The sequence below is a fragment of the Dromiciops gliroides genome, chromosome 1 (genome assembly GCF_019393635.1).
Source record: "Dromiciops gliroides isolate mDroGli1 chromosome 1, mDroGli1.pri, whole genome shotgun sequence".
Classification (NCBI taxonomy): Eukaryota; Metazoa; Chordata; class Mammalia; order Microbiotheria; family Microbiotheriidae; genus Dromiciops; species Dromiciops gliroides.
In genome coordinates, this window is record NC_057861.1 from 706,526,500 (window position 1) to 706,549,968 (window position 23,469).

The window sequence follows — 23,469 nt, forward strand, 5'->3', positions numbered from 1 at the left end:
ACAGAAATGTAAATTGAGCACAGTTTAGTTCATGCTGTGGACTTGGGAGTCAAAATGAACTTCCCCCCAGCTCTTCTGTTCTCTGCCTCTAACTGCCTCCATTCCCTTTGGTGGCTCCCAGGCCAGGGAAAAGTCCTTCACCGCCCTTCTTCTCCTTCTCTCTTTCAGGACAGCCGGGACTGCCCTCGGATCCTGCCTACACCACTAGCCCCAGTGCCCACAGGGGGCCTGCAGAACATCCATGTCTTGCTGGCCAACACTGTCTTCTCCCAGGTAAGGGGTGGTGTGGAGGGCAGAGACAGTTAGAGATGGGCTGTTAGAGCTGTGGCTGTACATGGTTATGAGAAGAGGTCCCAGACATGGTAGAATGCTCTGGAGATCTCTGTGATCTTTTCACAGAAGAGTAAAACCAGCTGGGTCTCCCTGATTCTGGGAAACTGACCCCTTGACCCCAACACAGACTGAGTCCTTGATGGTAGCCATTGACCACACCCTCACACCAGTCACAGCCTGTGCTGCTGGTTCAAGTCAAAGATGGAGCCCTGACCTGACTACAGGCTCATCCTTGGCTCTGGCCACAGACTCATCTCCTGCCCCATCACAGGCTGAGTGCCTGATTTCTAGAGTCTGAGCCTGACTCCAAGCACTGACCCTGGTCAAGGACTTACCCTTGACCTTGAACACAGACTGAGCCCCTGTTTCCACCCATTGGCTGAGCCCTGACTATTGTCCTGAGAGAGTAGGGAGGGGTGAGGCCTGGGACAAGTGTTCCTGATTAGCCCAGTCTACCTACCCCCAGGTAGTGGTGACCATCAGGAGCAGGCTTGAAGGGGAAGAGGCATAGCAAAGGGATGCTGCTGACTGATTGGGCCTGGGGCTCTCTCTCTCTGAGAACATTCCTCTCTTTCTCTTGGAAGGAATGGGGAAGACTGAGGGGAAAGAAGGTGTCACAAGGGAGCCAGCCCCAGACCCCTCCAGTTGTCTCGATTGGTGTGGAAGGGCACTCATGAGTTATTTTTTTTTTGTAAGGGGGTAGTGGTGGCTATAGCTGACAAAAGACCCCAGATTGTCATCAGAAATTTTTAGCCTTGGCTCCAAGCCAAGCCTTGCCTTTGGCTATCTCTGTGATCTTAGACAAATTACTTCCCCTCTCTGGACCTCAATTTTCCCATCTGTGAAATGAGAGTATTAGCCTAGATGGTCCCTAAGATTCTTTCCAGCTCCAAATTTAAAATTGCCTCTGTCCCTCCCCAAGGTCTTTCCCTCTGAATTCAGTGCCTAGGGTTAGCCCTACAGTAGCAAAGCCCACACTCCACCCCCTCCCACCCCCATACTTCAGGACCCATGAAGATTCACCATTGCGGGGGGCTTATACCGGTCATAGAAGCAAAGACCTGAGAAATTTGAAAGTTGGGCAGGTGCAGAAGAAAATGGCCTCAGCTGTTTGTTATGATTTCTTAAGAGGCATAGATGGAGAAAATAGGCAGAACAACTTGGAACATCACGTCAGAAGCACTAAGGAGTGTTTGAAAATGCGCATCTTTCTTTTTTTTTAATTAAGAAGTTGTCTTGAACATTGCCATTAACTAATGCACTAACCCTTCTCTTTGGTCGATGTCTTTATTTATTCATTCATTCGTTTGTTTGTTTATTTATTTATTTGGTAGTAGAAAGAAGCCTGTATTTAGACTCTGCCAGTGTGGACCTGTGTGACCTGAAATAAGTCACATGCCCTTGCAGGCTTCCACTTCTTCATTTGTAAAGGGAGAGAGCTGGAAATGCTGATCTCTCTGTTTCCAAATCCTGTGATCCCACATTCCCTCCCTAAGCCAGGCCACACTATGCCCCTCTGGGAGAGGCTTCTCTAGGGGAAAAGGCAGCATGTTTGAAAACATTCGAAGGCAGCAGGTTTTCCTTTGTGGCTATTTGGTCCCCACTACAAATGGAGCAGAGTGCCCAGGGGAGCTTCCAGCAGAGACTGGGAAAAGCAGTCCTATTCTGAAGGGAGACGCCTCTCCCAGGAGGGCTCCAGGGGTCTACCAACAGGGTGAAGGGGAGGCATAACTTGGGCCCAGACCTTGGAGGGGAGGGTCCAGGGCATCCCTAGCAGGAGGCATTGACAGGTCCTGGACCTGTGCCAGGCATGAGGCATCTCATTTACCCCCTCCTTGAAACTCCATTAGAAACACACCATCTGGCAGCCCCTTACCGTAATTTAGCGCCTATGATACGCTCTTCATACAAATGAAATGTTATCTATTATTATCAGGATTACATGATCTGCATCATAGAATGGAGAGCTGGGAGGATCCCCGGAAATCATCTATCTTACCTCTCATTTTACAGGTGAAGAAACTGAGTCAGGGAGGTCCCACTTGACCAATGTCACACAGATCATGAGTAACAAAACTGGGAGTCAAAGCCCAGGCCTCTGACCCCCAACTCCAGTGTGCTTTTCACTAAAGTCCATTGCAGCTTCCACCATCATCTAGGTGGGCCCAGTCATTTCTTTCTTTTTTCTTTTTCTTTTTTTTTTTTTGTTTTTTGGTGAGGCAATTGGGGTTAAGTGACTTGCCTAGGGTCACACAGCTAGTAAGTGTTAAGTGTCTGAGGCCAGATTTGAACTCAGGTCCTCCTGACTCCAGGGCCGGTGCTCTATCCACTGTGCCACCTAGCTGCCCCTGCCCAGTCATTTCTATGACTATATAGCTATAGCTATGAGCCCCCACATCATAGGACCCATCCCATACTGCAAAATGCTTTGATATACATTATCTCATAGAGTCGTAGAAAATTAGGATCAGGAAGATGTGTTCTCCCTCTCAGACCAGCAATGGGCTAGGGTTAGGGACCTGCGATTTCATTAATGTGGAAAACTCCTGGTGTGGAACTGCCCTTCACAAAATCATCTCTATTTTGTGATCATTGACAGTTGCCTGAACCACTTCAAGATTCAGTGACTCTGCTTGGGGTCACATAGCTTGTAAGTGTCAGAGGCAAGACTCAAACCCAAGTCTTGGTTCCAAAGCTATCCCCTTTGGGCCACTGTGACACACTACCTCTCAGACTCCCTACCCACATAATAAAGTGGGCCTGAGCTCCATGAAGCACTAAGGCAGTTTATCACATTCATTTTTTCCTGTGGCCTCATGTATAGTTTTATTGTATAAGGCAATCTCTATTTCCTGATGTTCCCTAAATTCGTGGCAGCTGGACAGTTTCTGCTGACAGAGGCAACATTGTTCTCTAAAGAAATGACCATTTCTGAGAAGTGGTAAGCAAGAGATCATCTCTCCAAACAAACCCTTCCTTATTTCCTGCTCTGGCCATATAGCTATAGCTAAGAGCCCCCACATCACAGGACCCATCCCATACTACAAAATGCTTTCATGTACATTTCTAGAAGAGAACCCTGAGCCTCCAAGAGAAGGGACTGCCCTGAGGGCAGAGCAGGTTGGGACTCTTTTCTCTTTCATTTGGTCCTCACGACAAGCCTCTGTGGTGATTAAAAATATGAGAGATGGGGCAGCTAAGTGGCACAGTGGATAAAGCCCCAGCCCTGGATTCAGGAGGACCTGAGTTCAAATCCAGCCGCAGATACTTGAAACTTACTAGCTATGTGAGCCTGGGCAAGTCACTTAACCCTAATTGCCTCACACACACAAAAAAAATGAGAGATATAGTTTCTGGGTAATTTAATCATCTTATTAATAGACCAGCAAATTATTAATATAAGGAGGTCCATTGACCATCTCTCTCAGATCAAAGAATCCTTATTGCGATGGGGTCCCAGTTCATCTACCCTTCCAACTACAGAAGGTCGATCACACAGCAATCAAATCTAATTGGTTAACAACATTCAAATCTAATTGGTTGACATGATTGGAGGTAGGTTATATTAAAATGAAATCCAGGGATACATGACTTAGGTCACTCAAATCTTGATCAAGATGACATCAGAGAAGGAATGTGGACCCCTCACCCAAAAGTTTCCACCCAATTTAATCTCATCAGTAAAGTCCTTCAGTTATCTAGGTAAATTGATCTGCCTCCAAACAAGATTCTTTGTAAACTTAGTTTGGGCTTGACCCAGATGCAATCTTACTTACAAGGAGAACATGACTTTGGAGGGGTTGTGCAGGAGAAAGGACTAAGAAAGAAGGGAGGAACACTGGGTATACCCAAGATATTGATTATTAATAATTATTTCTCCCACTTCTAGAGGAAGGTATTATTATTCCCATTTTGCAGATGGAGACACTAAAGCAGAATGAAGTTAATGATGACAACTGGCATTTATATAGCCATTTAAGGTTTTAAAAATCCTTGATGTAAATGGTTATATTTCATCCTCACAACAGTCTTTTGTAACAAAGGCTGCAGATATCATCCCATATTCCAGATGAGGAAACTTGAGGCTGAGAGAGTTTAAGTGACTTGCCCAGGGTCCCACAGCTAATAAGTGTCACAGAAAGATTCAAACCTAGGCCTTGCTCACTTCATGTCTAGTTCTGTCCTCTATGCCATGTAGCTTCTCCAGGTGAACTGATTTATCAAAGGTGGATAAATGCTGGCTATAAATAGGACCCAGACGTCCCTGAATTTTGTTGTTGTTGTTGTTGTTGTTCAGTCAGGACTAACTCTTTGTGACCCCATTTGGGGTTTTCTTTCTCTCTCTCTTTTTTTTAAGTGAGGCATTTGGGGTTAAGTGACTTGCCCAGGGTCATACAGCTAGTAAGTGTTAAGTATCTGAGGCTGGATTTGAACTCAGGTACTCCTGACTCCAGGGCTGGTGCTCTATCCATTGCACTACCTAGCTGCCCCCATTTGGGGTTTTCTTGGCAAAGATACTAGTGTTTTATCATTTTCTTCCCTAGTTCACTTTACAGATGAGGAAATTGAGGCAAACAGGGTTAAGTGACTTGCTAGGGTCATATACCTAGTAAGTGTCTGATGCCATATTTGAACTCAGAAAGATCCTGACTCCAGGCCTGTCACTCTATCCACTGTGTCACCTAGTTGCCACTTCTGTAAGGTACCATACAGATTCTTTTTCATGCCTTAGTGGTACCAGCTTCAGATTTGGATGCCCGCCATATTGTCCATATGATTGCAGGCTCCTTGTTTTGTGATGGAGCTATTTGGCTGACTGAGAAAACACTATAAATGATTAGCTGTGGGCATTGAAGTGATAGTAACGTCTTTATATGGGGCCTCTGGGAAAGCCATTGTCTCCTTAGAGCAAGAGTTAGGTCATCCATCACAGTGTGAGGTGCTACCAAATTATTAAGTGCTGTCTGGGGCTGATGTTTCCAATGGACAGAGCTCTATGAATAAAGCCACAGTCTTGAGTGTAATCCCAACAGGAACCAGTTAGTTTTGCTCTGTTCCACAGTCACAGAATGACCCCTGATCTTGGTGAAGCACTGACCCTAGCTTCAGCTACTGATAGACATCTTAACCTTGACCAAAGGCTGGCCCACTAGCTTTGGCCAAAGATTAACCCTAATACTGAGCTCAGCCTTATCTTAGTCATGACCAAGTCCAGCCACAAACTAGTAGCAGCTAGGTGGCACAGTGGATAGAGCATGTCAGGCCTGGACAGAGGAAGACCCAAGTTCAAATCCTTTCAGGCTATGGGACCCTGGGTAAGTCACTCAGTTTCCTCATCTGTAAAATGTGCTGGAGAAGGACCAACGATGACAAACCTGTCAAGACTGAATCTGAACCCTGGCCAAAGATTGATTCTGACCTTAGAGTAAGACTCATCCCAAACTGAGGGAAGCAAGGTGGTGCAGTGTGAAAAGTACTGTGTGACTTTGAGCAAGTCATTTAACCTCCTTGAATTTCTGTGCCCTTAACTTCAAAATGACCAGGTTGAACTAGATCAGGGCTTCTTAAACTTTTTCCACTCGTGACTCCTTTTCACCCAAGAAATTTTTACATGACCCTGGGTATATAAGTATATAAAATAGTTATACATAAACTTTCACTGTTGCACAATTTTTCACAACCCCTTCCCCATTCAGTTATTATGGAGTCAAGACCCACAGTTTAAGAAGCCCTGAACTAGATGACCTAAGATCCCGTCTGATTCTAAATCTATGGATACTCTGATCCAGTCTTAGCCAAAGACTCACATCAACCCAAGCCCTGCACTGATGCCTAACTCTGGTCACAGACTGACCTGAACCCTAGCCTCAGACTCAACCTTGAACCTGGCTTCAAGCTGACCCTTAACCCCAAGATTTGAACCCAAATCACAGAATCAAGGACCCTATGAATTTGTAAGGCAACCAGCCCAGTCTGGAGCTAAACAAGGATCCCTTCAACAAGAAAATACCTGATGAGTGGCCTTTGCCTGTAGACTTCTAGGGAAGGGGAACTAACACCCAAGACCACCACCAACATTTTGGGATTGCTTTAATTGTTATGAAGTTTTTCCTTACATGTCATACTCTGCACCTTTAAAACTTGTATCCGCTGTGTTTTATTCTCTCTGGAGTCTAATCTCTTTTCAACATAACAAACCCTTAGATTCTTGAAAACTATCAAATCCTATCTCTTGCTTCAGGCTAAACATCTCCAATTCTTTTAATAAGTAACAGTAGCTTCAATATCTTCACCCAACGAGAAGATGGAAACTGTCACCGTATCTTAGAACGAAACCTTAGAGTTACATTTTAACTGTGATTCTCTAAAAGAGTCTGTAAGGAGACTCAAGAATCTTTTTTTTTTGGTTGTTTGTTTGTTTGTTTGTTGTTTTTTTTTTTTTTGTGGGGCAATGGGGGTTAAGTGACTTGCCCAGGGTCACACAGCTAGTAAGTGTTAAGTGTCTGAGGCCGGATTTGAACTCGGGTACTCCTGAATCCAGGGCCAGCGCTTTAACTACTGCGCCATCTAGCTGCCCCCGAGACCCAAGAATCTTAATGGTTATTCTGGAAAGACTGTTAACCAAGGTAGCTAAAGAGAGGACAAAGAAGAAGAATGGAGGGAACTTTTCCTGAGAAAGCTAAATTTAACCCTTAACTTCCTAAGAAATATGAAGAGGATTCTTGAGAAGAGATTTGAATTGGTATTCTGAGAGATGAATGGTGGGAGCATGTTTCTAGAATTGAGAAGTGAACAGTTGTGATAATAGTTAAAGATGTCTTTGGTTGTAATATTTCTCACAGCTGATATATTAGAAATAATTATGTCTTCATAACTGGTAACACCCTTGGTTGCTTGGTTACACCATTAATAAATAGGATAGACGGGGCGGCTAGGTGGCGCAGTGGATAAAGCACCGGCCCTGGATTCAGGAGTTCCTGAGTTCAAATCCGGCCTCAGACACTTGACACTTACTAGCTGTGTGACCCTGGGCAAGTCACTTAACCCCATTGCCCCGTAAAAAAAAAAAAAAAAATAGGATAGACAACTAACCTTGATGTTTATTTAAGTCAAGGTAAGATTAGGGCATTTGAGAGAGTGGTAATAAGGAGATGACCAAAAGTTTATGGAGAAAAATTTCTCCAATTTATAAAACAAATAACATTTAATAAACTAAGGTGGGTCTGAGAGCTGGCTGGTTAATTAATGATGTTGCGGTTTTATTAATTAATAAGAAAATAGCAAAACATTTTAATGCTGGAGAAGGAAATGGTAGACCATTACAGTATCCTTTGCCAAGAAAACCCCCCAAAAGGGTCGCAGTCAGACATGACTGAAAATAACTAAACAACAACAAAAAGCAAAATATACCCCTCGATTGTTTCAGATCTTAGGGTGAAAGGAACATGGAACCAATAGCAGAGAGAGAGAGAGAGAGAGAGAGAGAGAGAGAGAGAGAGAGAGAGAATAGGGTGATTATCCCACCTCTGCTCCATGTGGGAGTTGTTTGACCTAAACTCACATTACAAATGCATATGAATGGCATCATCTCTAGTCCTCTTAGCATCTTGGATCCAGTCCAACTTGTCAATACCTTTTCTAAAATGTGTTGGTTGCCTAGAGCTCAGTAGAGGATTCCAGATGAAATCTGATGAAGGCCGAGTGAGTGAGAATTTACTTTCCTCATTTTCCCTACTGTGCCTCTGGTATAGTGCACAGTATAGAATCAAACTTTTCAGGGGGCAGCTAGGTGGCACAGTGGATAGAGCACTGGCCCTGGATTCAGGAGGACCTGAGTTCAAATCTGGCCTCAGACACTTGACACTAGCTGTGTGACCCCGGGCAAGTCACTTAACCCTCATTACCCCACCAGAGAGAGAGAGAATTAAACTTTTCAGCTGTCATATCTGTCTTGACTCACTTTGAGCTTGTAGTTCTCCATACCCTCCCCAATCTTTTTCATACAAACCCCTATCTTTTTTCCCCTTCATACCAGGCTAGTCAATAGCAGAGTTGGGATATAAATCTAAGACTTCCTACTCTAAACCTAGGGCTGTAGACCAAAGCTTCTTAAACTGTGGGTTGTGACCCCATATGGAGTTGTGTAACTGAATGTGGGGTTCATGAAAAATTTGGCAACAGTAAAAGGTGATGTATGCCTATTTTATATGCCTATCTACCCGGGGTTACGTGAAAATTTTTCAAGCAAAAAGGTGTCCTGAGTGGAAAAAGTTTAAGAAGCCCTGGTCTAGGGGCAGCTAGGTGGCACAGTGGATAAAGCACTGGCCTTGGATTCAGGAGGACCTGAGTTCAAATCCAACCTCAGACACTTGACACTTAACTAGCTGTGTGACCCTGGGCAAGTCACTTAACCCTCATTGCCCTGCAAAAAAACAAACAAACAAACAAAAAAGAAGCCCTGGTCTATACCACTGGGTAGAGTGCAGCATCTCACATCCTGTGTGAAGAAGGGAACTGCCTAAATGACTACTTCTGTGGCCAACCCCATCAAGCAAGTCAAAAATTGGCTTTGGGCTACCTTGTGCCTTCTATCTTCTTCCCTTTCTCTGATCCCACAGATCCTTCCAACAGGTCTGTGATTTGTCTTTACAAGAGCCAAGTCCTGAAGGATAAGGAAGTCACAAAAGAAGGAATAATTCTATAGACAGGATACCTGGGTTCAAATCCTTCTTCTTGCTACGCAGGTCAACTTGGGCAAGTCACTTCACTTCCCTGGGCCTCAGTTTTCCTCCTCTTAAAATAAAAGGGCTCAACTGGATGGCCTCTGAGGTCACTTCCAACTCTAAGTTCATTATCCTATGAATTTGGGGGGCAGTAGTTTTCGCCCCACTGTTCTCAGGGCAAGCCTCCCATGAGAACTGGGATGGGCAAGTGTTATCCCCATTTTACAGATGAGTAAACTAAAGCTGAGAGAATCGAGTACCTTGTTTGAGGTCATAGAGCTATTGCTCAGTGATTAGGTAGGCATTTACTAGGTGCCTACTAAGTTATGGGCCACCTGGCTAGCAGTTCCAAAAGTACAGAGGTTAGGGTGGGCTCAGCCAGCAGCCAGCAGCAGATGATGTCAGTGCCTCTCCCTCTGCATGTCAGTAACTGCAAAGAAAATCAACATTTTCCACCACTATCAGATTGCAGGCTCCTCCCATCCCGACCCCTGGTTTATCAGCAACCAGCAAGATGGGTATAGAACTTCCCAAGCTTCCTCTGTGGGGCCCCCAGGCCTGAGGGGAAGATTGCTGATAGGGAAATGGAGGGGAATGGGGAGTAAACAGGAAGCCCTTAGGGGCACGGCACAGCAGAGACTTCATACAGACACTTCAGAAATGCTTCAAAGGCTTAGCCCAAGATCAGGCTTACATTTGGACTTCATTCACTTTGACTGCAATAATAGCAGCAGCTCTCATTTATCCAATACTTTATAGATGAATCCACACACACATATATGTGTGTATATGTTTGTGTGTGTACATATATATGTATATAAACAAGTACATATAAAACTATACTCAGCATAAATAAATTTGTACACACACACAAAGTAGTCCAATACAAGTTACTATGGGAGAGATGGTACTAGGAGATTACAAAGCACTTTCCACATAAGGTCTCTATGAAGTTGTAAAATTAAATGTTGTTATTCCCATTTTAGAGATGAGTAAACTAAGGCTGAGAGAAAATCAAGTAACTTGCCTGAGGTCTTATAGCTATTAATCAGTGAATCAGTAAGCATTTACCAGGTGCCAAGATGTACCAGGTGTAAGAGATGAGAGAGATTCAAAAACAAAAGTGAAAATAATCCCTGGAGCCAGGTAGGTGGCACAGTAGATAAAGCACAGGCCCTGGATTGGGAGGACCTGAATTCAAAACCTACCTCAGACACTTGGCCCTTACTAGCTGTGTGACTGTGGGCAAGTCACTTAATCCTCATTGCCCCACAAAAACAAAAACAAAAAAGAAAATAATCCCTGCCCTCAAGGAGCTTACATTCTACAGGGGGAAACCAGTATATACACATATAAGTAGATACAAATGTGTACAAAGTCATTACAAAGGAAGGTGGGGTGACACATGAGGCTAGTAGAAGACCTGAGCGCTAATCCTGACTCTGCCACTACTCAGAAATGTGACCTTGGGCAGGGAGCTGCCTTTGGTTAGGACTATTTTTCTTCTTCTCTAAAGGGAAGGAGTTAGAGGAGATGGTCTTAGAAGTCCCCTTCCAGTGCTGATGTTCTCCCATTCTACAGTTCTAAGCTTAAGAAGAAAAACTCAAAGGGAAATTGTGACTCCAGCTCACTTGGACCCAGGGCCCAAAGATTAAGTGAGTGAGGTTCTATGGCAGTTCAGAAAAGAGAGATAGGATATCTGTCGGCTGGAGGGGGTCAGAGATGGCTTTCTGAAGGAGGTGAGGGTTTGGGCTACTCCTTAAAGGACAGAGAAGATTTGGACAGGCAGCACTAAGGAGGTATGTCTACATGTGTGCACATGTGTATGTGTGTATGTGTGCATATGTGTGTGTATATACATTAACACATGTGGGCATATGTTCACATAGCTACACATAAAATACAAGGAGGAAATGGAAGAATGTGGATAGATTGATAGATATGTGTATATTATAATATCTACATATATTCTCTATACATCTATATGTATACATAGAGGTATATATGTATATATATATGTCATTTCTATATATAGGTATAGCATTCATGTGGTGTATATTATATATTAATGTGACACATACACACATGTATATTATATGCATACACAGACTAGAAATAATATATATATTATATCTGTACTATAATGACTATAATCTAATATATATATACACACACACACACACACACACACACACACACACACATACATACACATATAGGGTAGCCAGGTGACAGAGTGGAAAGAGTGCCAGGTCTAAGTTCAAATCTAGCCTCAGATACTTACTAGCTATACAACTCTGGGTAAATCATTTAACTCTGTTTGCCTCAGTTTTTCTCATCTGTAAAATTAGCTGAAGAATGAAATGGAAAACCACACCAGTATCTTTGCCAAGAAAACCCCAAATGGGGTTAAGAAGTATTGAGCACAACTGAAAATGACTATAAAACAACAACATGTATACAACATATTATAATTTCTATGTGTACATCTGTGTATTACACATGTGTACATGTGTTACATATGTGTACGTGTGTACATTATATACACCTATATAATAGATCAAATATACATGTATACATCTATCAACCTATCCATGTATTATTATACATGTATCCATGTATTATTTCCCTCCTATTATTTCCAGATCATATTCTTCCAGTTTTCCTTTTTGCCTCATTTTTCCCTGGGGAGGTGAGCCAGATTTGTAATTCCATTGGCATAGGAAACTTCAGGTCTGGGAACTCCCTGTATCAATGTAGAGAAACACCTGCCTTCCCACCACCATATGACCTTACAGGGTTGCCTGGGGCACTAAGACGTTAAGAGATTACCAGGGTCACACAGACCCTGGGTGTCAGAAATCAGAAGAAAACTTAGGTCTTCCCAAGTCCAAGGCCAGATTTCTCTCTGGCCCGCAGCTGGAAAGGTGCACAATGCAGATAAGGGAGAAAGAAGCCAAGGAGGATTACAGTGTGGCTTAGAAGCCTGAAAAGATGACAGTCTTAAAGGATGGGGAAAATATGGACCATACTTTTTTTTTCTAACCTATTTCAGAAGGACTGGGTCCATCTAATTGTAATCTAACATCCACTTGGATCTCTGGCTCTCAGATCTGGAAGGACTCTTAAAAGGTCCAATCCTTGCCTTTAGGTGAATATCCAAACCTACAGGGACAATAAAATCCAATAAACGTTTATTAAACACCTCCTATATGGAAAGGTCCTCAACTCATGCTAGAGATACTTGGGTGGGTAGGTAACGTGACACTCTTCCTCCCCACAGTGGAGCTGATAGGGGAGAGGGGGGTGGAATACAACATGTGGGCAAATTACCATGGTATAAGGTAGAAGATGATGTCAATGAAGGAGAGCCAGACCAAATGCTATGAGAAACCTGAGATGGAAGAGATCACTTTTGTCAGTATTTGGGAGGAGAGGCAAGGAGGCCTGAAGTTAGTCTTTTTTTTTTTTAAGTGAGGCATTTGGGGTTAAGTGACTTGCCCAGGGTCACACAGCTAGTAAGTGTTAAGTGTCTGAGGCCGGATTTGAACTCAGGTACTCCTGACTCCAGGGCCAGTGCTCTATCCACTGCACCATCTAGCTGCCCCCTGAAGTTAGTCTTGAAGGAAGGGAAGGAGTTCAGCAGATGGAGATGGAAAGGGGATCTGTACTGAGTGGGGTGGGGAGAGAAAGGAGCCGGGAGATGGCCTTTCCCTTCTGGAAGGTCAGGCTCCTCAGTGTATCTGTGGCCCCTTCCTGTGTTTCATCCAGAAATGTGGCTACAATCTCTCCAGCTTAAGATCCAGTTGCTCCGCTTGGTACCCCATAGACATGGAAAAGAATTAAGGTAGAGCCACACCAGAGAGCCCCAAATCTGAGACTAGTCATTAGATGATCTCAGCCTCTGTTTTCTAAATTAACTCAATCAATCGATATTTACTAAGTGACTCATCTTCCAGCTTGTCAATAAATGCTGGGGTGGGTGAAGCTCAATGGAAGAAAGAACATTCAGGAAGCTGGCAAAGAGCTAACATCGGCCCCCTTCAGAGTATGGTAGTTCTTCAAAAAAGGAGGCAGATCAATGTGGGCTGAGATGAGCTGAGCCTAGAAGGGTGAGGAGGAATGGTCTGAGTGAGGGGAGAGCAGAAAAATTGTGTGTCTCCAGTAGACGTGGGTTTAGATGTTTGATCCTGGAGCCACTGGGATTAATTGAGGTGGGGTTGGGGGAATAAACACTTATTAAGCACCAACTATGTACCTGACACTGTGCTAAGTGCTTTATAAATCCTAATTCAGGGGCAGCTAGGGGGCGCAGTGGATAGAACACCGGCCCTGGATTCAGGAGGACCTGAGTTCAAATTTGACTTCAGACACTTGACACTTACTAGCTGTGTGACCCTGGGCAAATCACTTAACCCTCATTGCCCCTCAAAAAAAAAAAAATGATGGAGCAGCTAGGTGACACAGTGGATAAAGCACCTGCCCTGGATTCAGGAGGACTTGAGTCCAAATCTGTTCTCAGATACTTAATACTTACTAGCTGTGTGACCCTGGGCAAGTCACTTAACCCCAATTGCCCCTCAAAAAAAAAATGACAGGGTGGGACATAAGGGAGTCCTTTTCAGTGTGGTCATCTTGTAATTCCCTGAGACTCTAAGATGCTCCCTGCAAGAAGTACCATAGGAACCATGGCACACAGATGACCGCCAATGACTTCTCCTCTGAGAGTACCTTCCATCTATTCCATCTCCAGCCTGCATAGCAGGTAACCAGGGCTCAAAGAGTGAAATGAATTGCCCAGGGTCGCACCTAGTACTTACATGTTTTCTCCCCTATTAGACCATAAGCTTCTTGAGGGGTAGAGATTACATTCGCCCTTCATTGTGTCCCCAGCTTAGCATAGAAAGCACTTAAGAAATGCTTGTTGACTGGCTGACCCATCAAGATGGACATGAGCCTTGTGTGTCCAGAGCACTGGCCTGTCTAAAGGGGAGGGTACCCAGGATTACGCATTTATAGCTGGAAGGAAGCTAAGAGATTCTACAGCCTGATCTCTGGAGGGAACCAAGACCTAGAGAGATCATTGCATCATCTGTTTAGAAATAGAAGAGACCTCAGCGGTCATCTACTCCACTATTCCCATTTTACAGATGTGCAAACTGAGGCCCCAGGAAGTTAAATGATCTGCCCATGATCACATAGGTCATAAGTAACATAACCAGGATTTAAACCTCAGGTCTTCTAACTCCAAATCCAGTATTTCCACTGCCCCATTCTGGTAAAGTGATTTGTCCAAGGTTGTACAGATAGATGATAATATCAGTAATAATAATAATAATGATGAAGCTTAACATATAGTGCTTTAAAGTTGGCAAAGTATTTTTCATACATTTCCTCATTTGATCTTTGCCTATAACTCTGTAAGTTAGTTACTACAGGTACTATTCTTCCTGATTTGTAGATCAGGAAACTGAGGGGGTTGGAGAGGTTAAGAGATTGGCCTATGATCAGATAAGCAAAATGAATGCACCCAGGTTAAAAAAGGAAGTGATCGAATGGGGGAAAAAATGATTGTATCAAATTTCTCAGATAAAAATTTTGTATTCAAGAAATGTAAACGACGAATACACACGTGTGATGTATATATATATATATTTGCATGTGTGTATGTATGCTGTACATACATGCACATACCATATACACACGTGTGTGGACAAAAGTCATTCTCCAGTAGACAAAGGATATGAACAACAGTTCTCAAAGGAACTGCAAACTCTTAAGAACTATATGAAAGAATGTTCCAAATAACTAATAATGGAAGAAATTCAAATAAAAACAGTCCTGAGGTTTCATCTCACATTCTGCAAACTAGCAAAGATGGCAAAGGATAAGAAGGTACACACTGGAGAGCCCATGGGAAGATAAGCACGCTAGTGCGTTGTTGGTGGTGCTGTAAATCAGTACCACCATTTTGGAAAGCGTTTTGGAGTTATGTCAATAAAGTGACTAAACTATCCATGCTCTTCAAGCCCAGAGATTCCTCCACTAAGCTTCCCAAAGAAGTTGTTGAAAAGAAGAAAATCCCTATACACAGCAAAATATTTATAGCAGCGCTTTTTGTGACTGCAAAGAATTGCAGACCAAGTCAGTAGTGCCCATCGATTGGGGAAACAAATTGTCATACATGAATGCAATGGAATATTACTGGGTTGTAAGATACAATGACTGTGGAAAGATCTACATAAACTGATGCAGAGTGAAGTAAGCAGAGCCAAGAAAGTGATATGCACAATGACTTCAACAATGTAAATGGGGAAAAACAACCACAGAGCTATCAAAAGTGAACATTGCAGAATTACAAAGAAGCAAAATAATGTCAAAGGCAGTTTTCCAACCCAGATCCTTTGACTCCAAATCCACCGTTCTTCCACGGTACCATGCTCTCCCCTTTAACCTGTTGAGACATAGTGAGAAAGCTGGAGAGGGAATGTGAGGCTGGAGTATGAAGAGTCTTCACTTTCAGGCTTTATTCTTTAGGCAGCTGGGAGTCCTTCTGGTTCTTGAGAAGGGTAGGGACAGGATTCTCTTAGAAGAATCTCACCCCAGCCCCCTTCTAATATCTACCCAAACTAAGGGACTAATAATATACTTGATCATGTGCCAGAAAGCCCTCACTCTTCAATGGTGTCTCCCCCTCCAGGGTGTGTCGCTGGCCTGCAACTTTGGAAGCGATGAGACCTTTGAGGCTACGTGGATCAATGCTTCAGAAATTCAGTGCAGCCACGTTGTGGTAAGTTAGAGAAGCCACTAGTGTTGGGTCCTCATGGGGAAGCTGCTTAGGTATCTGAGATACCCTCTCTTCTCTTATCTGGCGTCCACCATCATTGGCCTTTGTCCTTCAGGGCCCAGTGGGGTAATTCCTACTAGGCTGATAGCTCTCTTCCCTTCCTCTTCCCCTTCTTCTTCCCTCTTCCTCTCATCTCTTCTCTCCCTCACTCCTCCTCCTTCCACCCACCCCCAACCTTGGCACCACAGGCGAGTGTCCAAGCCAGCTAAAACACACCCCTACATACCACCATTAACCCCACGTTGGCCCATGGCTTCTTTGTCAAATAAACTAAGGACATCGGACTTAATGTTCTCCAAGGTGACTTCAGGTTCTTGAGCCTATGATCTTAGCTCTGGTGAGAAAGGAAGTAACATAGTCATAACACTTTGGACCCAGCTGGGAAACACCTGAGAACCTGGGGCCGGGGGAGGAGTGGAGATATGCAAAATCCGGAAGAGCCTGGGTCCAGATTTTTAGCCCATCTTATTCTATCGAGGACAAGTCATGGGTCTGGAATGACTTTTTAGGACAGCTGGGCTGAGAGGCAGGGGAATGCAACAAATGACCCCCCTCAGCCCTGTCCACATCATGCTCTCAAGTGATGAGCAGTGAGGATGGAGTTGTCTTTGTGTGAATGCTCTCTGACTTCCTCCGGAGGAATGAAGTTAATAATATGGTAAGTCTATCTACCTCTCCCCCTTCCCTCAGTCTCTCAGCTCACAGAGGGTCCTAGAAAAGGAAAGGTGACCATCTGTGTTTGCAATTTCTGGAGGCTCCGACAGGACTTCACGCCCACCCTCCACCTTCACCAGATGGGGCTAGGAGCTCAGTTCCCAAAGGTCCTCCTTCCTCCCCCGCAGCAAGGAGGTTGGAATCCTGTTTCAAGTAACACAGGAGCAGTAACTGGCCTCTGAGTCCTCCGCTGCCCCCCCACCTCCATTCTCTTCCTTCCCCCATCATTTTGTCTCTTTGTCTCCCCTTCTCTCCCGGCTTCTTTCCTTCTTTTCCCCACTCCTCCCCCCTCTTTGCCCTCTTCCTCCCTCTATGCTATTAATATTTCTCCACCTTCATTCCCTCTTTTCTTCCTCCCTTTCTTCCTTTTCCCTCTCTTCTTTCTACTTCCTCTTCCTTGGTTCCCTCTTTTCTCCCTTCTTCCCCTTTCTGTACCTCCCAAGTAAGCCCACAAGACCCTATCCCTTAGAGGCTCATAGAAAGAGGTCCTGAGCCAGCCTTGGGGCTGGAACATCTGTTCCGCCCAGCCCAACCAAGCATTCCCAGGCTGGGAAGGCTTGGAGAGTTGTTGTCTGGGGGGAAGGTTCTGAGTGGGTGGATGGGATTGGGGGTTAGAAGGGCTGGGCCTACACCCAGATGGCTCAGCCAAAACAGAAAGAGCCCCTGGTTAAATCAAAGCAAAGGGGAATGTGTGGTTTTGGCTCTTCCGGAAGATACTCTTGAAGAGCTAAGCTGGTCATTTCCCAAGGTGCCCTTTGCCTGCCTCAGTCTCTCCATCTCTGCCCTCCACTTCCTACTCCTTGCCCTTTAGCCTCACGAGTTCCCGGGTGAATCCAAGTAGGACTCAGCAGGGAAGTAGCAAGGAGAGCTTTTAGCTTTCTGCTGTGCTGAGGGGTCCTGGGCCCTTTTCCTGGGGTTTTTATTTTCTGAAGCTTTATCCCAAGTTGCAGAGACTGGAATTACTTTTGTTTAAAAAAAAACAGGACACACACACACACACACACACACACACACACACACACACACACACACACCAAGGAGTGGAAAGACAACCTCCCCAGAGGGCCTTTAGGGAAAAGAGAATTCCAGAGCTTGCCTCCATTTCTTGGACTACACCTTCACCCTGCAACATCCTCCCCGCCCCCCCAACTTTGTTTGTTTCCACCAAAGTTCAGCCAGCACAGAACCATTTGCTGGCTGCTCTGCCTGCAGTTTGGTGGCTCTCAGTGAAAGGCAGGAAGGAGACCCCATTTCTGATATCCTGGTTTTTGCCTGGGGTAGCAGAGGGGCAGCTCTCCTGAGACAGGTGGGACTGACCTCTGTGGATTCCAGGCCTTCTGTGACTATGACACATGTGAATCATGGACATGTGTGCTCCTGTGTGTGTGTATACTTAAGGGCAGGTGTGCACACGTGTGTCCCTGTAGGTGTTCCTAGGGGCACATTGGTGGTCGTGTGTATATCAGCATTTATGTATTTTTGTGTGGGAGCAGGCCTGAGTGTGCTTCCCTGTGACTGTGAGCATGGGTATGTGGGTGTACGCACACGTGTGTATGTATGCATCTCTCCGTGTGTGGGCATGCACATCCATGCCTTAATCACCCAAGCGACCCCTTTTCCTGGACTGGTTTCTTCACTTTGTGTTTCCCTCTCCAGCTTCACACCCCTCAGAGGAGCCAGATTTTCCCAGTAAACCTTCAGCTAAAGGGGAAACCAGACCGATTTATTGACAGCCCCGAGAAGATGACAGGTATGAGTTGGTGATTTCTTTTTTTTTTAATTCCCTCCTCCTTTGCTGAGGGTAACAGCTCCTGAAAAGGTGTGATGCTGTCAAGGGGAGAGTGAGGAATCTCACACTCACTTACACACCAGCACACACACAGACATATGTGTACACACACAGATGCAGGGACCAGTGACTGCTCAAAAAGCACCCCACCTATACATACACTCACACATCACCTATAACAATGTCAACTTGCCTGAAGTTATAGGACTTTAAAAAAAATCTAATAAGAAGGATTCTTAGCAGAAATATGAAATTCTTCCCCAGGGAGTGAAGACCACAGTCAGGCAATGAAAGAAATACCTACTGGAATTTGCATTCAGTGCCATTTAAAAAACACATACACTGCCCCCCCCCCCAAAAAAAAAACCACACAACAAATCTATAGATCTAAAGCTGTAAGGGCCCTTACAAGCCATCTAGTCCAACCACTTTTTTTTTTTTTTTTTTTGCTGGGCAATGGGGGTTAAGTGACTTGCCCAGGGTCACACAGCTAGTAAGTCAAGTGTCTGAGGCCGGATTTGAACTCAGGTACTCCTGAATCCAAGGCCGGTTCTTTATCCACTGCGCCACCTAGCCGCCCCCCAACCACTTTTACAGAGACCCAGCGAGGTTAAGAGATTTGCCCAAAGTTACCTAGTAAGTGGACAGCTAGGTAGCTCAGTGGAGAGAGCAGCAGGTTTGGAATCAGAAAGACCTGAGTTAAAAATCTGTTACTAGCTGTGTGACCCTGGACAAACCTCAGTTTCCTTATCTATAGAATGAGCTGGAGAAGGAAATGGCAAACCACTCCAGTATCTTTGCCAAGAAAACCCCAAATAGGGTCGCCAAGAATAGGATACAACTGAAATGAGTGAACAACAACACAGTATCAGAAATAGGATTTTAACCCAAATCCTTTGATCCTAGAGGCAGTGCGTGTCCCGCTGTACCATGGAAAATCAGACCCATATATCAAGGTTCTCACTTCAGCTCAAAGCCTACCTTGGGGAAAAAAAGACCAGGAAATACAGCAACTCCCACAGAAGCCAACATGTCTACTGATTAAATGTGGTCCAATTGGGCCTAAGTACAGGACAAAACCCTGGCTCCCTATGACTAAAGCAATCTAGTGAATAGGGAGGCTTCCTTGGGAATGTTTGTTGGGAAATTAAAGTTGTCAGATTGAAGATACTGTTAAAATGCAAAATATTGTTACTTATTTATTCTGTTCAGCAAAACCAATTCGTTATAAATAACAGTGCCCTGCATACTGTTGCCACTCAGCAGATGTTAATTAATCACAGGCATCATATTGGATGCCCCCCGCACTCATTCACTTCTGGGCATGTTTTGAAGAATCCAACCATAGAGTCAGTCCTTGCCAGCCATGGCCGTCTGTGATAGTGGAAAAATGGGAGTTTGTCAGTCCCTCGGGCGAGTGGCAGCTGACACTGAATATCTTCTGTGTGTCCTGCACCCCTGTTCTGGGCACAGTCAGGGTTTCAGATAAAGGGGGGTAGGGTAGGGAATAACCATCCAGTGGGAAAAATATGGAGTTACCTTTGCCCAATGGCTAGAGATTGTTTTGCTTTGACAAGGGGAAAGGTTTTGAAAGAAATATATGGAAATTGAGGGGATGCCCATCAATTGGGGAATAGCCAAACAAGCTGTCATAAGTAATTATGATGGAATACTATCATGCCATAAGAAATGACCAGAGGGGCAGTATCAGAAAAACATGAGATGATCCATATAAACTGATGCAAAGTAAAGTGAGCAGAACCAGGACAGGAAATGATTGTACAAAGTAACAATACTGTAATGATGATCAACTGTGAAAGACTTGGCTACTCTGATCAATACAATGATCCAAGATAATTCCAAAGGACTCATGATGACAAATGCTATCCAACTCCAGAGAAAGAACTAATGAACTCTTAGTGTAAAATTGATCATTTTCTCACTTTCTTTGTTTTTCTTGCTTTTTTTTTTAAATTGCCTAATATGGAAATGTTTTACATGATTTCACAGATATAATTGATATCATATTGCTTGCCTTCTCAGTGGGTGGGGGATGGGCTAGAGGGAGGAAGAGAACTTACAACTCAAAAAAAAATTAAGGTATGTTAAAAATAAATAAATATCTTTTAAAAAGATAAAAAGGGGGGGCAGCTAGGTGGCACAGTGGATAAAGCACCGGCCCTGGATTCAGGAGGACCTGAGTTCAAATCTGGCCTTAGACACTTGACCCTTACTAGCTGTGTGACCATGGGAAAATCACTTAACCCTCATTGCCCCACCAAAAAAAAATTAAAAAGAAAAAGAAAGAACTCGATCTTGTTAAAAGATCTTAGAGGTAATCTAATACTCTTCTACCAACTTCTCTTTTTTTTCCCCCGGGGCAGTGGGGGTTAAGTGACTTGCCCAGGGTCACACAGCTAGTAAGTGTGAAGTGTCTGAGGCCAGATTTGAACTCAGGTACTCCTGAATCTAGGGCTGGTGCTTTATCCACTGCGCCACCTAGCTTCCCCCTCTACCAACTTCTTAAAACCTAAAAGACATAACTTAAACAAAACAGAATAGTATGGTATACAAATTCAACTGCATTGAAGCTGTGATTTTTTTTTCCTGTGTAGGAAATGTCTGGTGTGGGTTTTCCCTCCATCAGTGTAGATTGCTACCTGTCTGGGACTTACTGGATAAGTCCTAAGACAGAGTAACAATAATGACTTACATTTATATAATCATTTACTGTTTACATAGTACTTTCATTCTAACAACCCTATGAGATCAATAGTATTATTCCTCCCATTTTACAGATAAGGAAACTGAGGCTCTGAGAAAGAAAGGATCTGCTGAAGGTCACACAGCTAGGATGTATTGAAACCTGGATATGAATTTAAGTCTTCTGACTCCAGTGAAACACTTCCTGGAGTAGGAGTTGAAGGACCTTAGTTAAGGACCTGCCACAAAGCAGCTGAGTGACCTTAGACAAGTCATTGCCCTGCTCTGGGCCTCAGTTTTCAAATGAAGGGGATGGTCTGGGTGATGATGAACATCCCTTCAGGCTCAAAGATTCTCATTGGCCAAACATGGACCTTATGGTTTCTGTAAAATTGGTTGATTTAAAGCCACAAATCTTCCATATGTTTGAGAGTTGGGAAAACCATCTGTAAGTTTTAGGCAATGGGTGAATAGTGTTTGAGTAAGAGAAGATCCTCATAAAGATGAGTGTTGAGCTTTATTAATACACTGAGAAAATGAAGAAAAAATCTTCTGTTCCCAGAGTTCTAAAGATATTTTTTTTCCCTTGAAGCCTCTAGCCCACTTTGGATAAAAAAGAATCCCTTCCCCTGGAGAGCTCCCAGGCGAATGGGAAAGCTAAGTTTTGCAGAAAACAATTATCATTGGGCAGCCAGGTGGTGCAGTGGATAAAGCACTGGCCCTGGATTCCGGAGGACCTGAGTTCAAATCTGGCCTCAGACACTTCACACTTACTAGCTGTGTGACCCTGGGCAAGTCACTTAACCCCAGTTGCCTCACCAAAAAAAAAGAAAAAGAAAAGAAAACAATTATCATCTAATCTCGGTTGACCAAGTACTCAAAATGACCCAAGAAAATTCCAGTCATTTGAATTTTCTGGGTAACTGAGGCATGACCAAAAGTTTCCCCATCTATAATTTATGAATTGAAAGAAACCCTGGAGATCACCTTGTTCATGCTACTGCCCCATGTGTTTATTCCCCCTGCATTATCCCTGGCAGGTGGAATCCAGCCTCTGCTTGAATACCTCTAAAAATAGAAAAGCCACTAACCTACCAAAGCATCCCATTCCACTTCTGAAATACTCGGATTGGGAGGGCTTTCTTACAGCAATGGGAAATCTTTTGTCCTTGTTTGGTCGATTGGTTGTATCTGACTCTCGGTGACCCGTTGGCAAAGATACTGAAGTAGTTTGCCATTTCCTTTCCTAGCTCATTTTACAGATGAGGAAAGTGAAGCAAATGGGGTTAAGTGACTTACCCAGGGTCACATACCTAGTAAGTGTTTAAAGGCAGATTTGAACTCGGGTCCTTCTGACTCCAGGGTTGGCACTCAATCCACTGTACCACCTAGCTGCCCTGATGGGAAATCTGCTTCCCTATAATTGCTCTCCATTGGTTGTGGTTCTACTTTGTGGAGCCACATATAAGAAACCCCTTCTTGTACACATCCATATGACAGTCCTCTGTCGATCACATCCTCCGGAAGTTTTCTTTCTTCCTCTGGTCTTTGCGTGTCATAGTTTCCAGACCTTGTTGTATCAGCATCCTCCAAATATGTTTGAATTTGTCATTGTGCCTCTTAAAAATGTAACACCCAGAACTGAACACCATATTCCAACTATGGTCTGACCAGGACAGAAGATGGTGGGACTATCAATCAACTAATAAACAGGCACTTATTAAGTGCTTACTGTATGCCAAGGACAGAAGTAACAGTCCCTACACACAGGAAATTTAATTTTACTCTCAGTGTCTGGCATATAGTAGGTACTTCATAAATATCCAATAACTGAATAATGAGGGAGGCATGACTATTATCTCCCTTGTTCAAGATGTTATACTGGTATAATTCCACATACATTTATTAAGTGCTTACTGTATGTAAGACAGTTTGGGGGATAGGGAGATAGCTCATTATCCTTGGTCTCAAGGAGTCTTACTGGGGAGAGAAGATATATGAGGTAGAACTCTATAAGACATGTGAGAAAGAAGGTAGTGTAGCACAATGGAAGGATGGCTGACTTTAGAGTGAGAGGATCAGAATTTGAATCTTCCCTCTGATGAGTACTGTCTTGGGCAAGTCACAACTTTCCTGGGTTGTGGTAAAATGAGGAAGTTGAACTCCGTGACCCAAAAGATCCCTTTCTCCTCTGTATTTACCTTCCTGTGAGCCCACAAGTCTTTTATCCTCATCTGTAAAAGGATGAGCCCGGATTATATTATTTTAAAATCCCTTGCAGCTCTAAATCTCTTGTCCTTCAGCTCTCTGGCCCAAAAGCTCAAAACCTACCTTCCGATGACCCAAAGATCAGCCCCTAA

The 23,469-nt window shown here is 43.9% G+C and overlaps 1 protein-coding gene across 1 annotated transcript in view; it reads left to right on the top strand.

Moving 5' to 3' along the window:
* The window catches only part of PLXND1 (plexin D1), a 208,600-nt gene that overhangs the window by 117,209 nt on the left and 67,922 nt on the right, over window positions 1–23,469 (top strand). Inside the window, exons 9-11 of the mRNA XM_043976535.1 lie at window positions 169–273; window positions 15,757–15,846; window positions 18,274–18,367. Coding sequence (XP_043832470.1) covers window positions 169–273; window positions 15,757–15,846; window positions 18,274–18,367 — 289 coding nt within the window. The remainder of the gene's footprint in view (window positions 1–168; window positions 274–15,756; window positions 15,847–18,273; window positions 18,368–23,469) is intronic.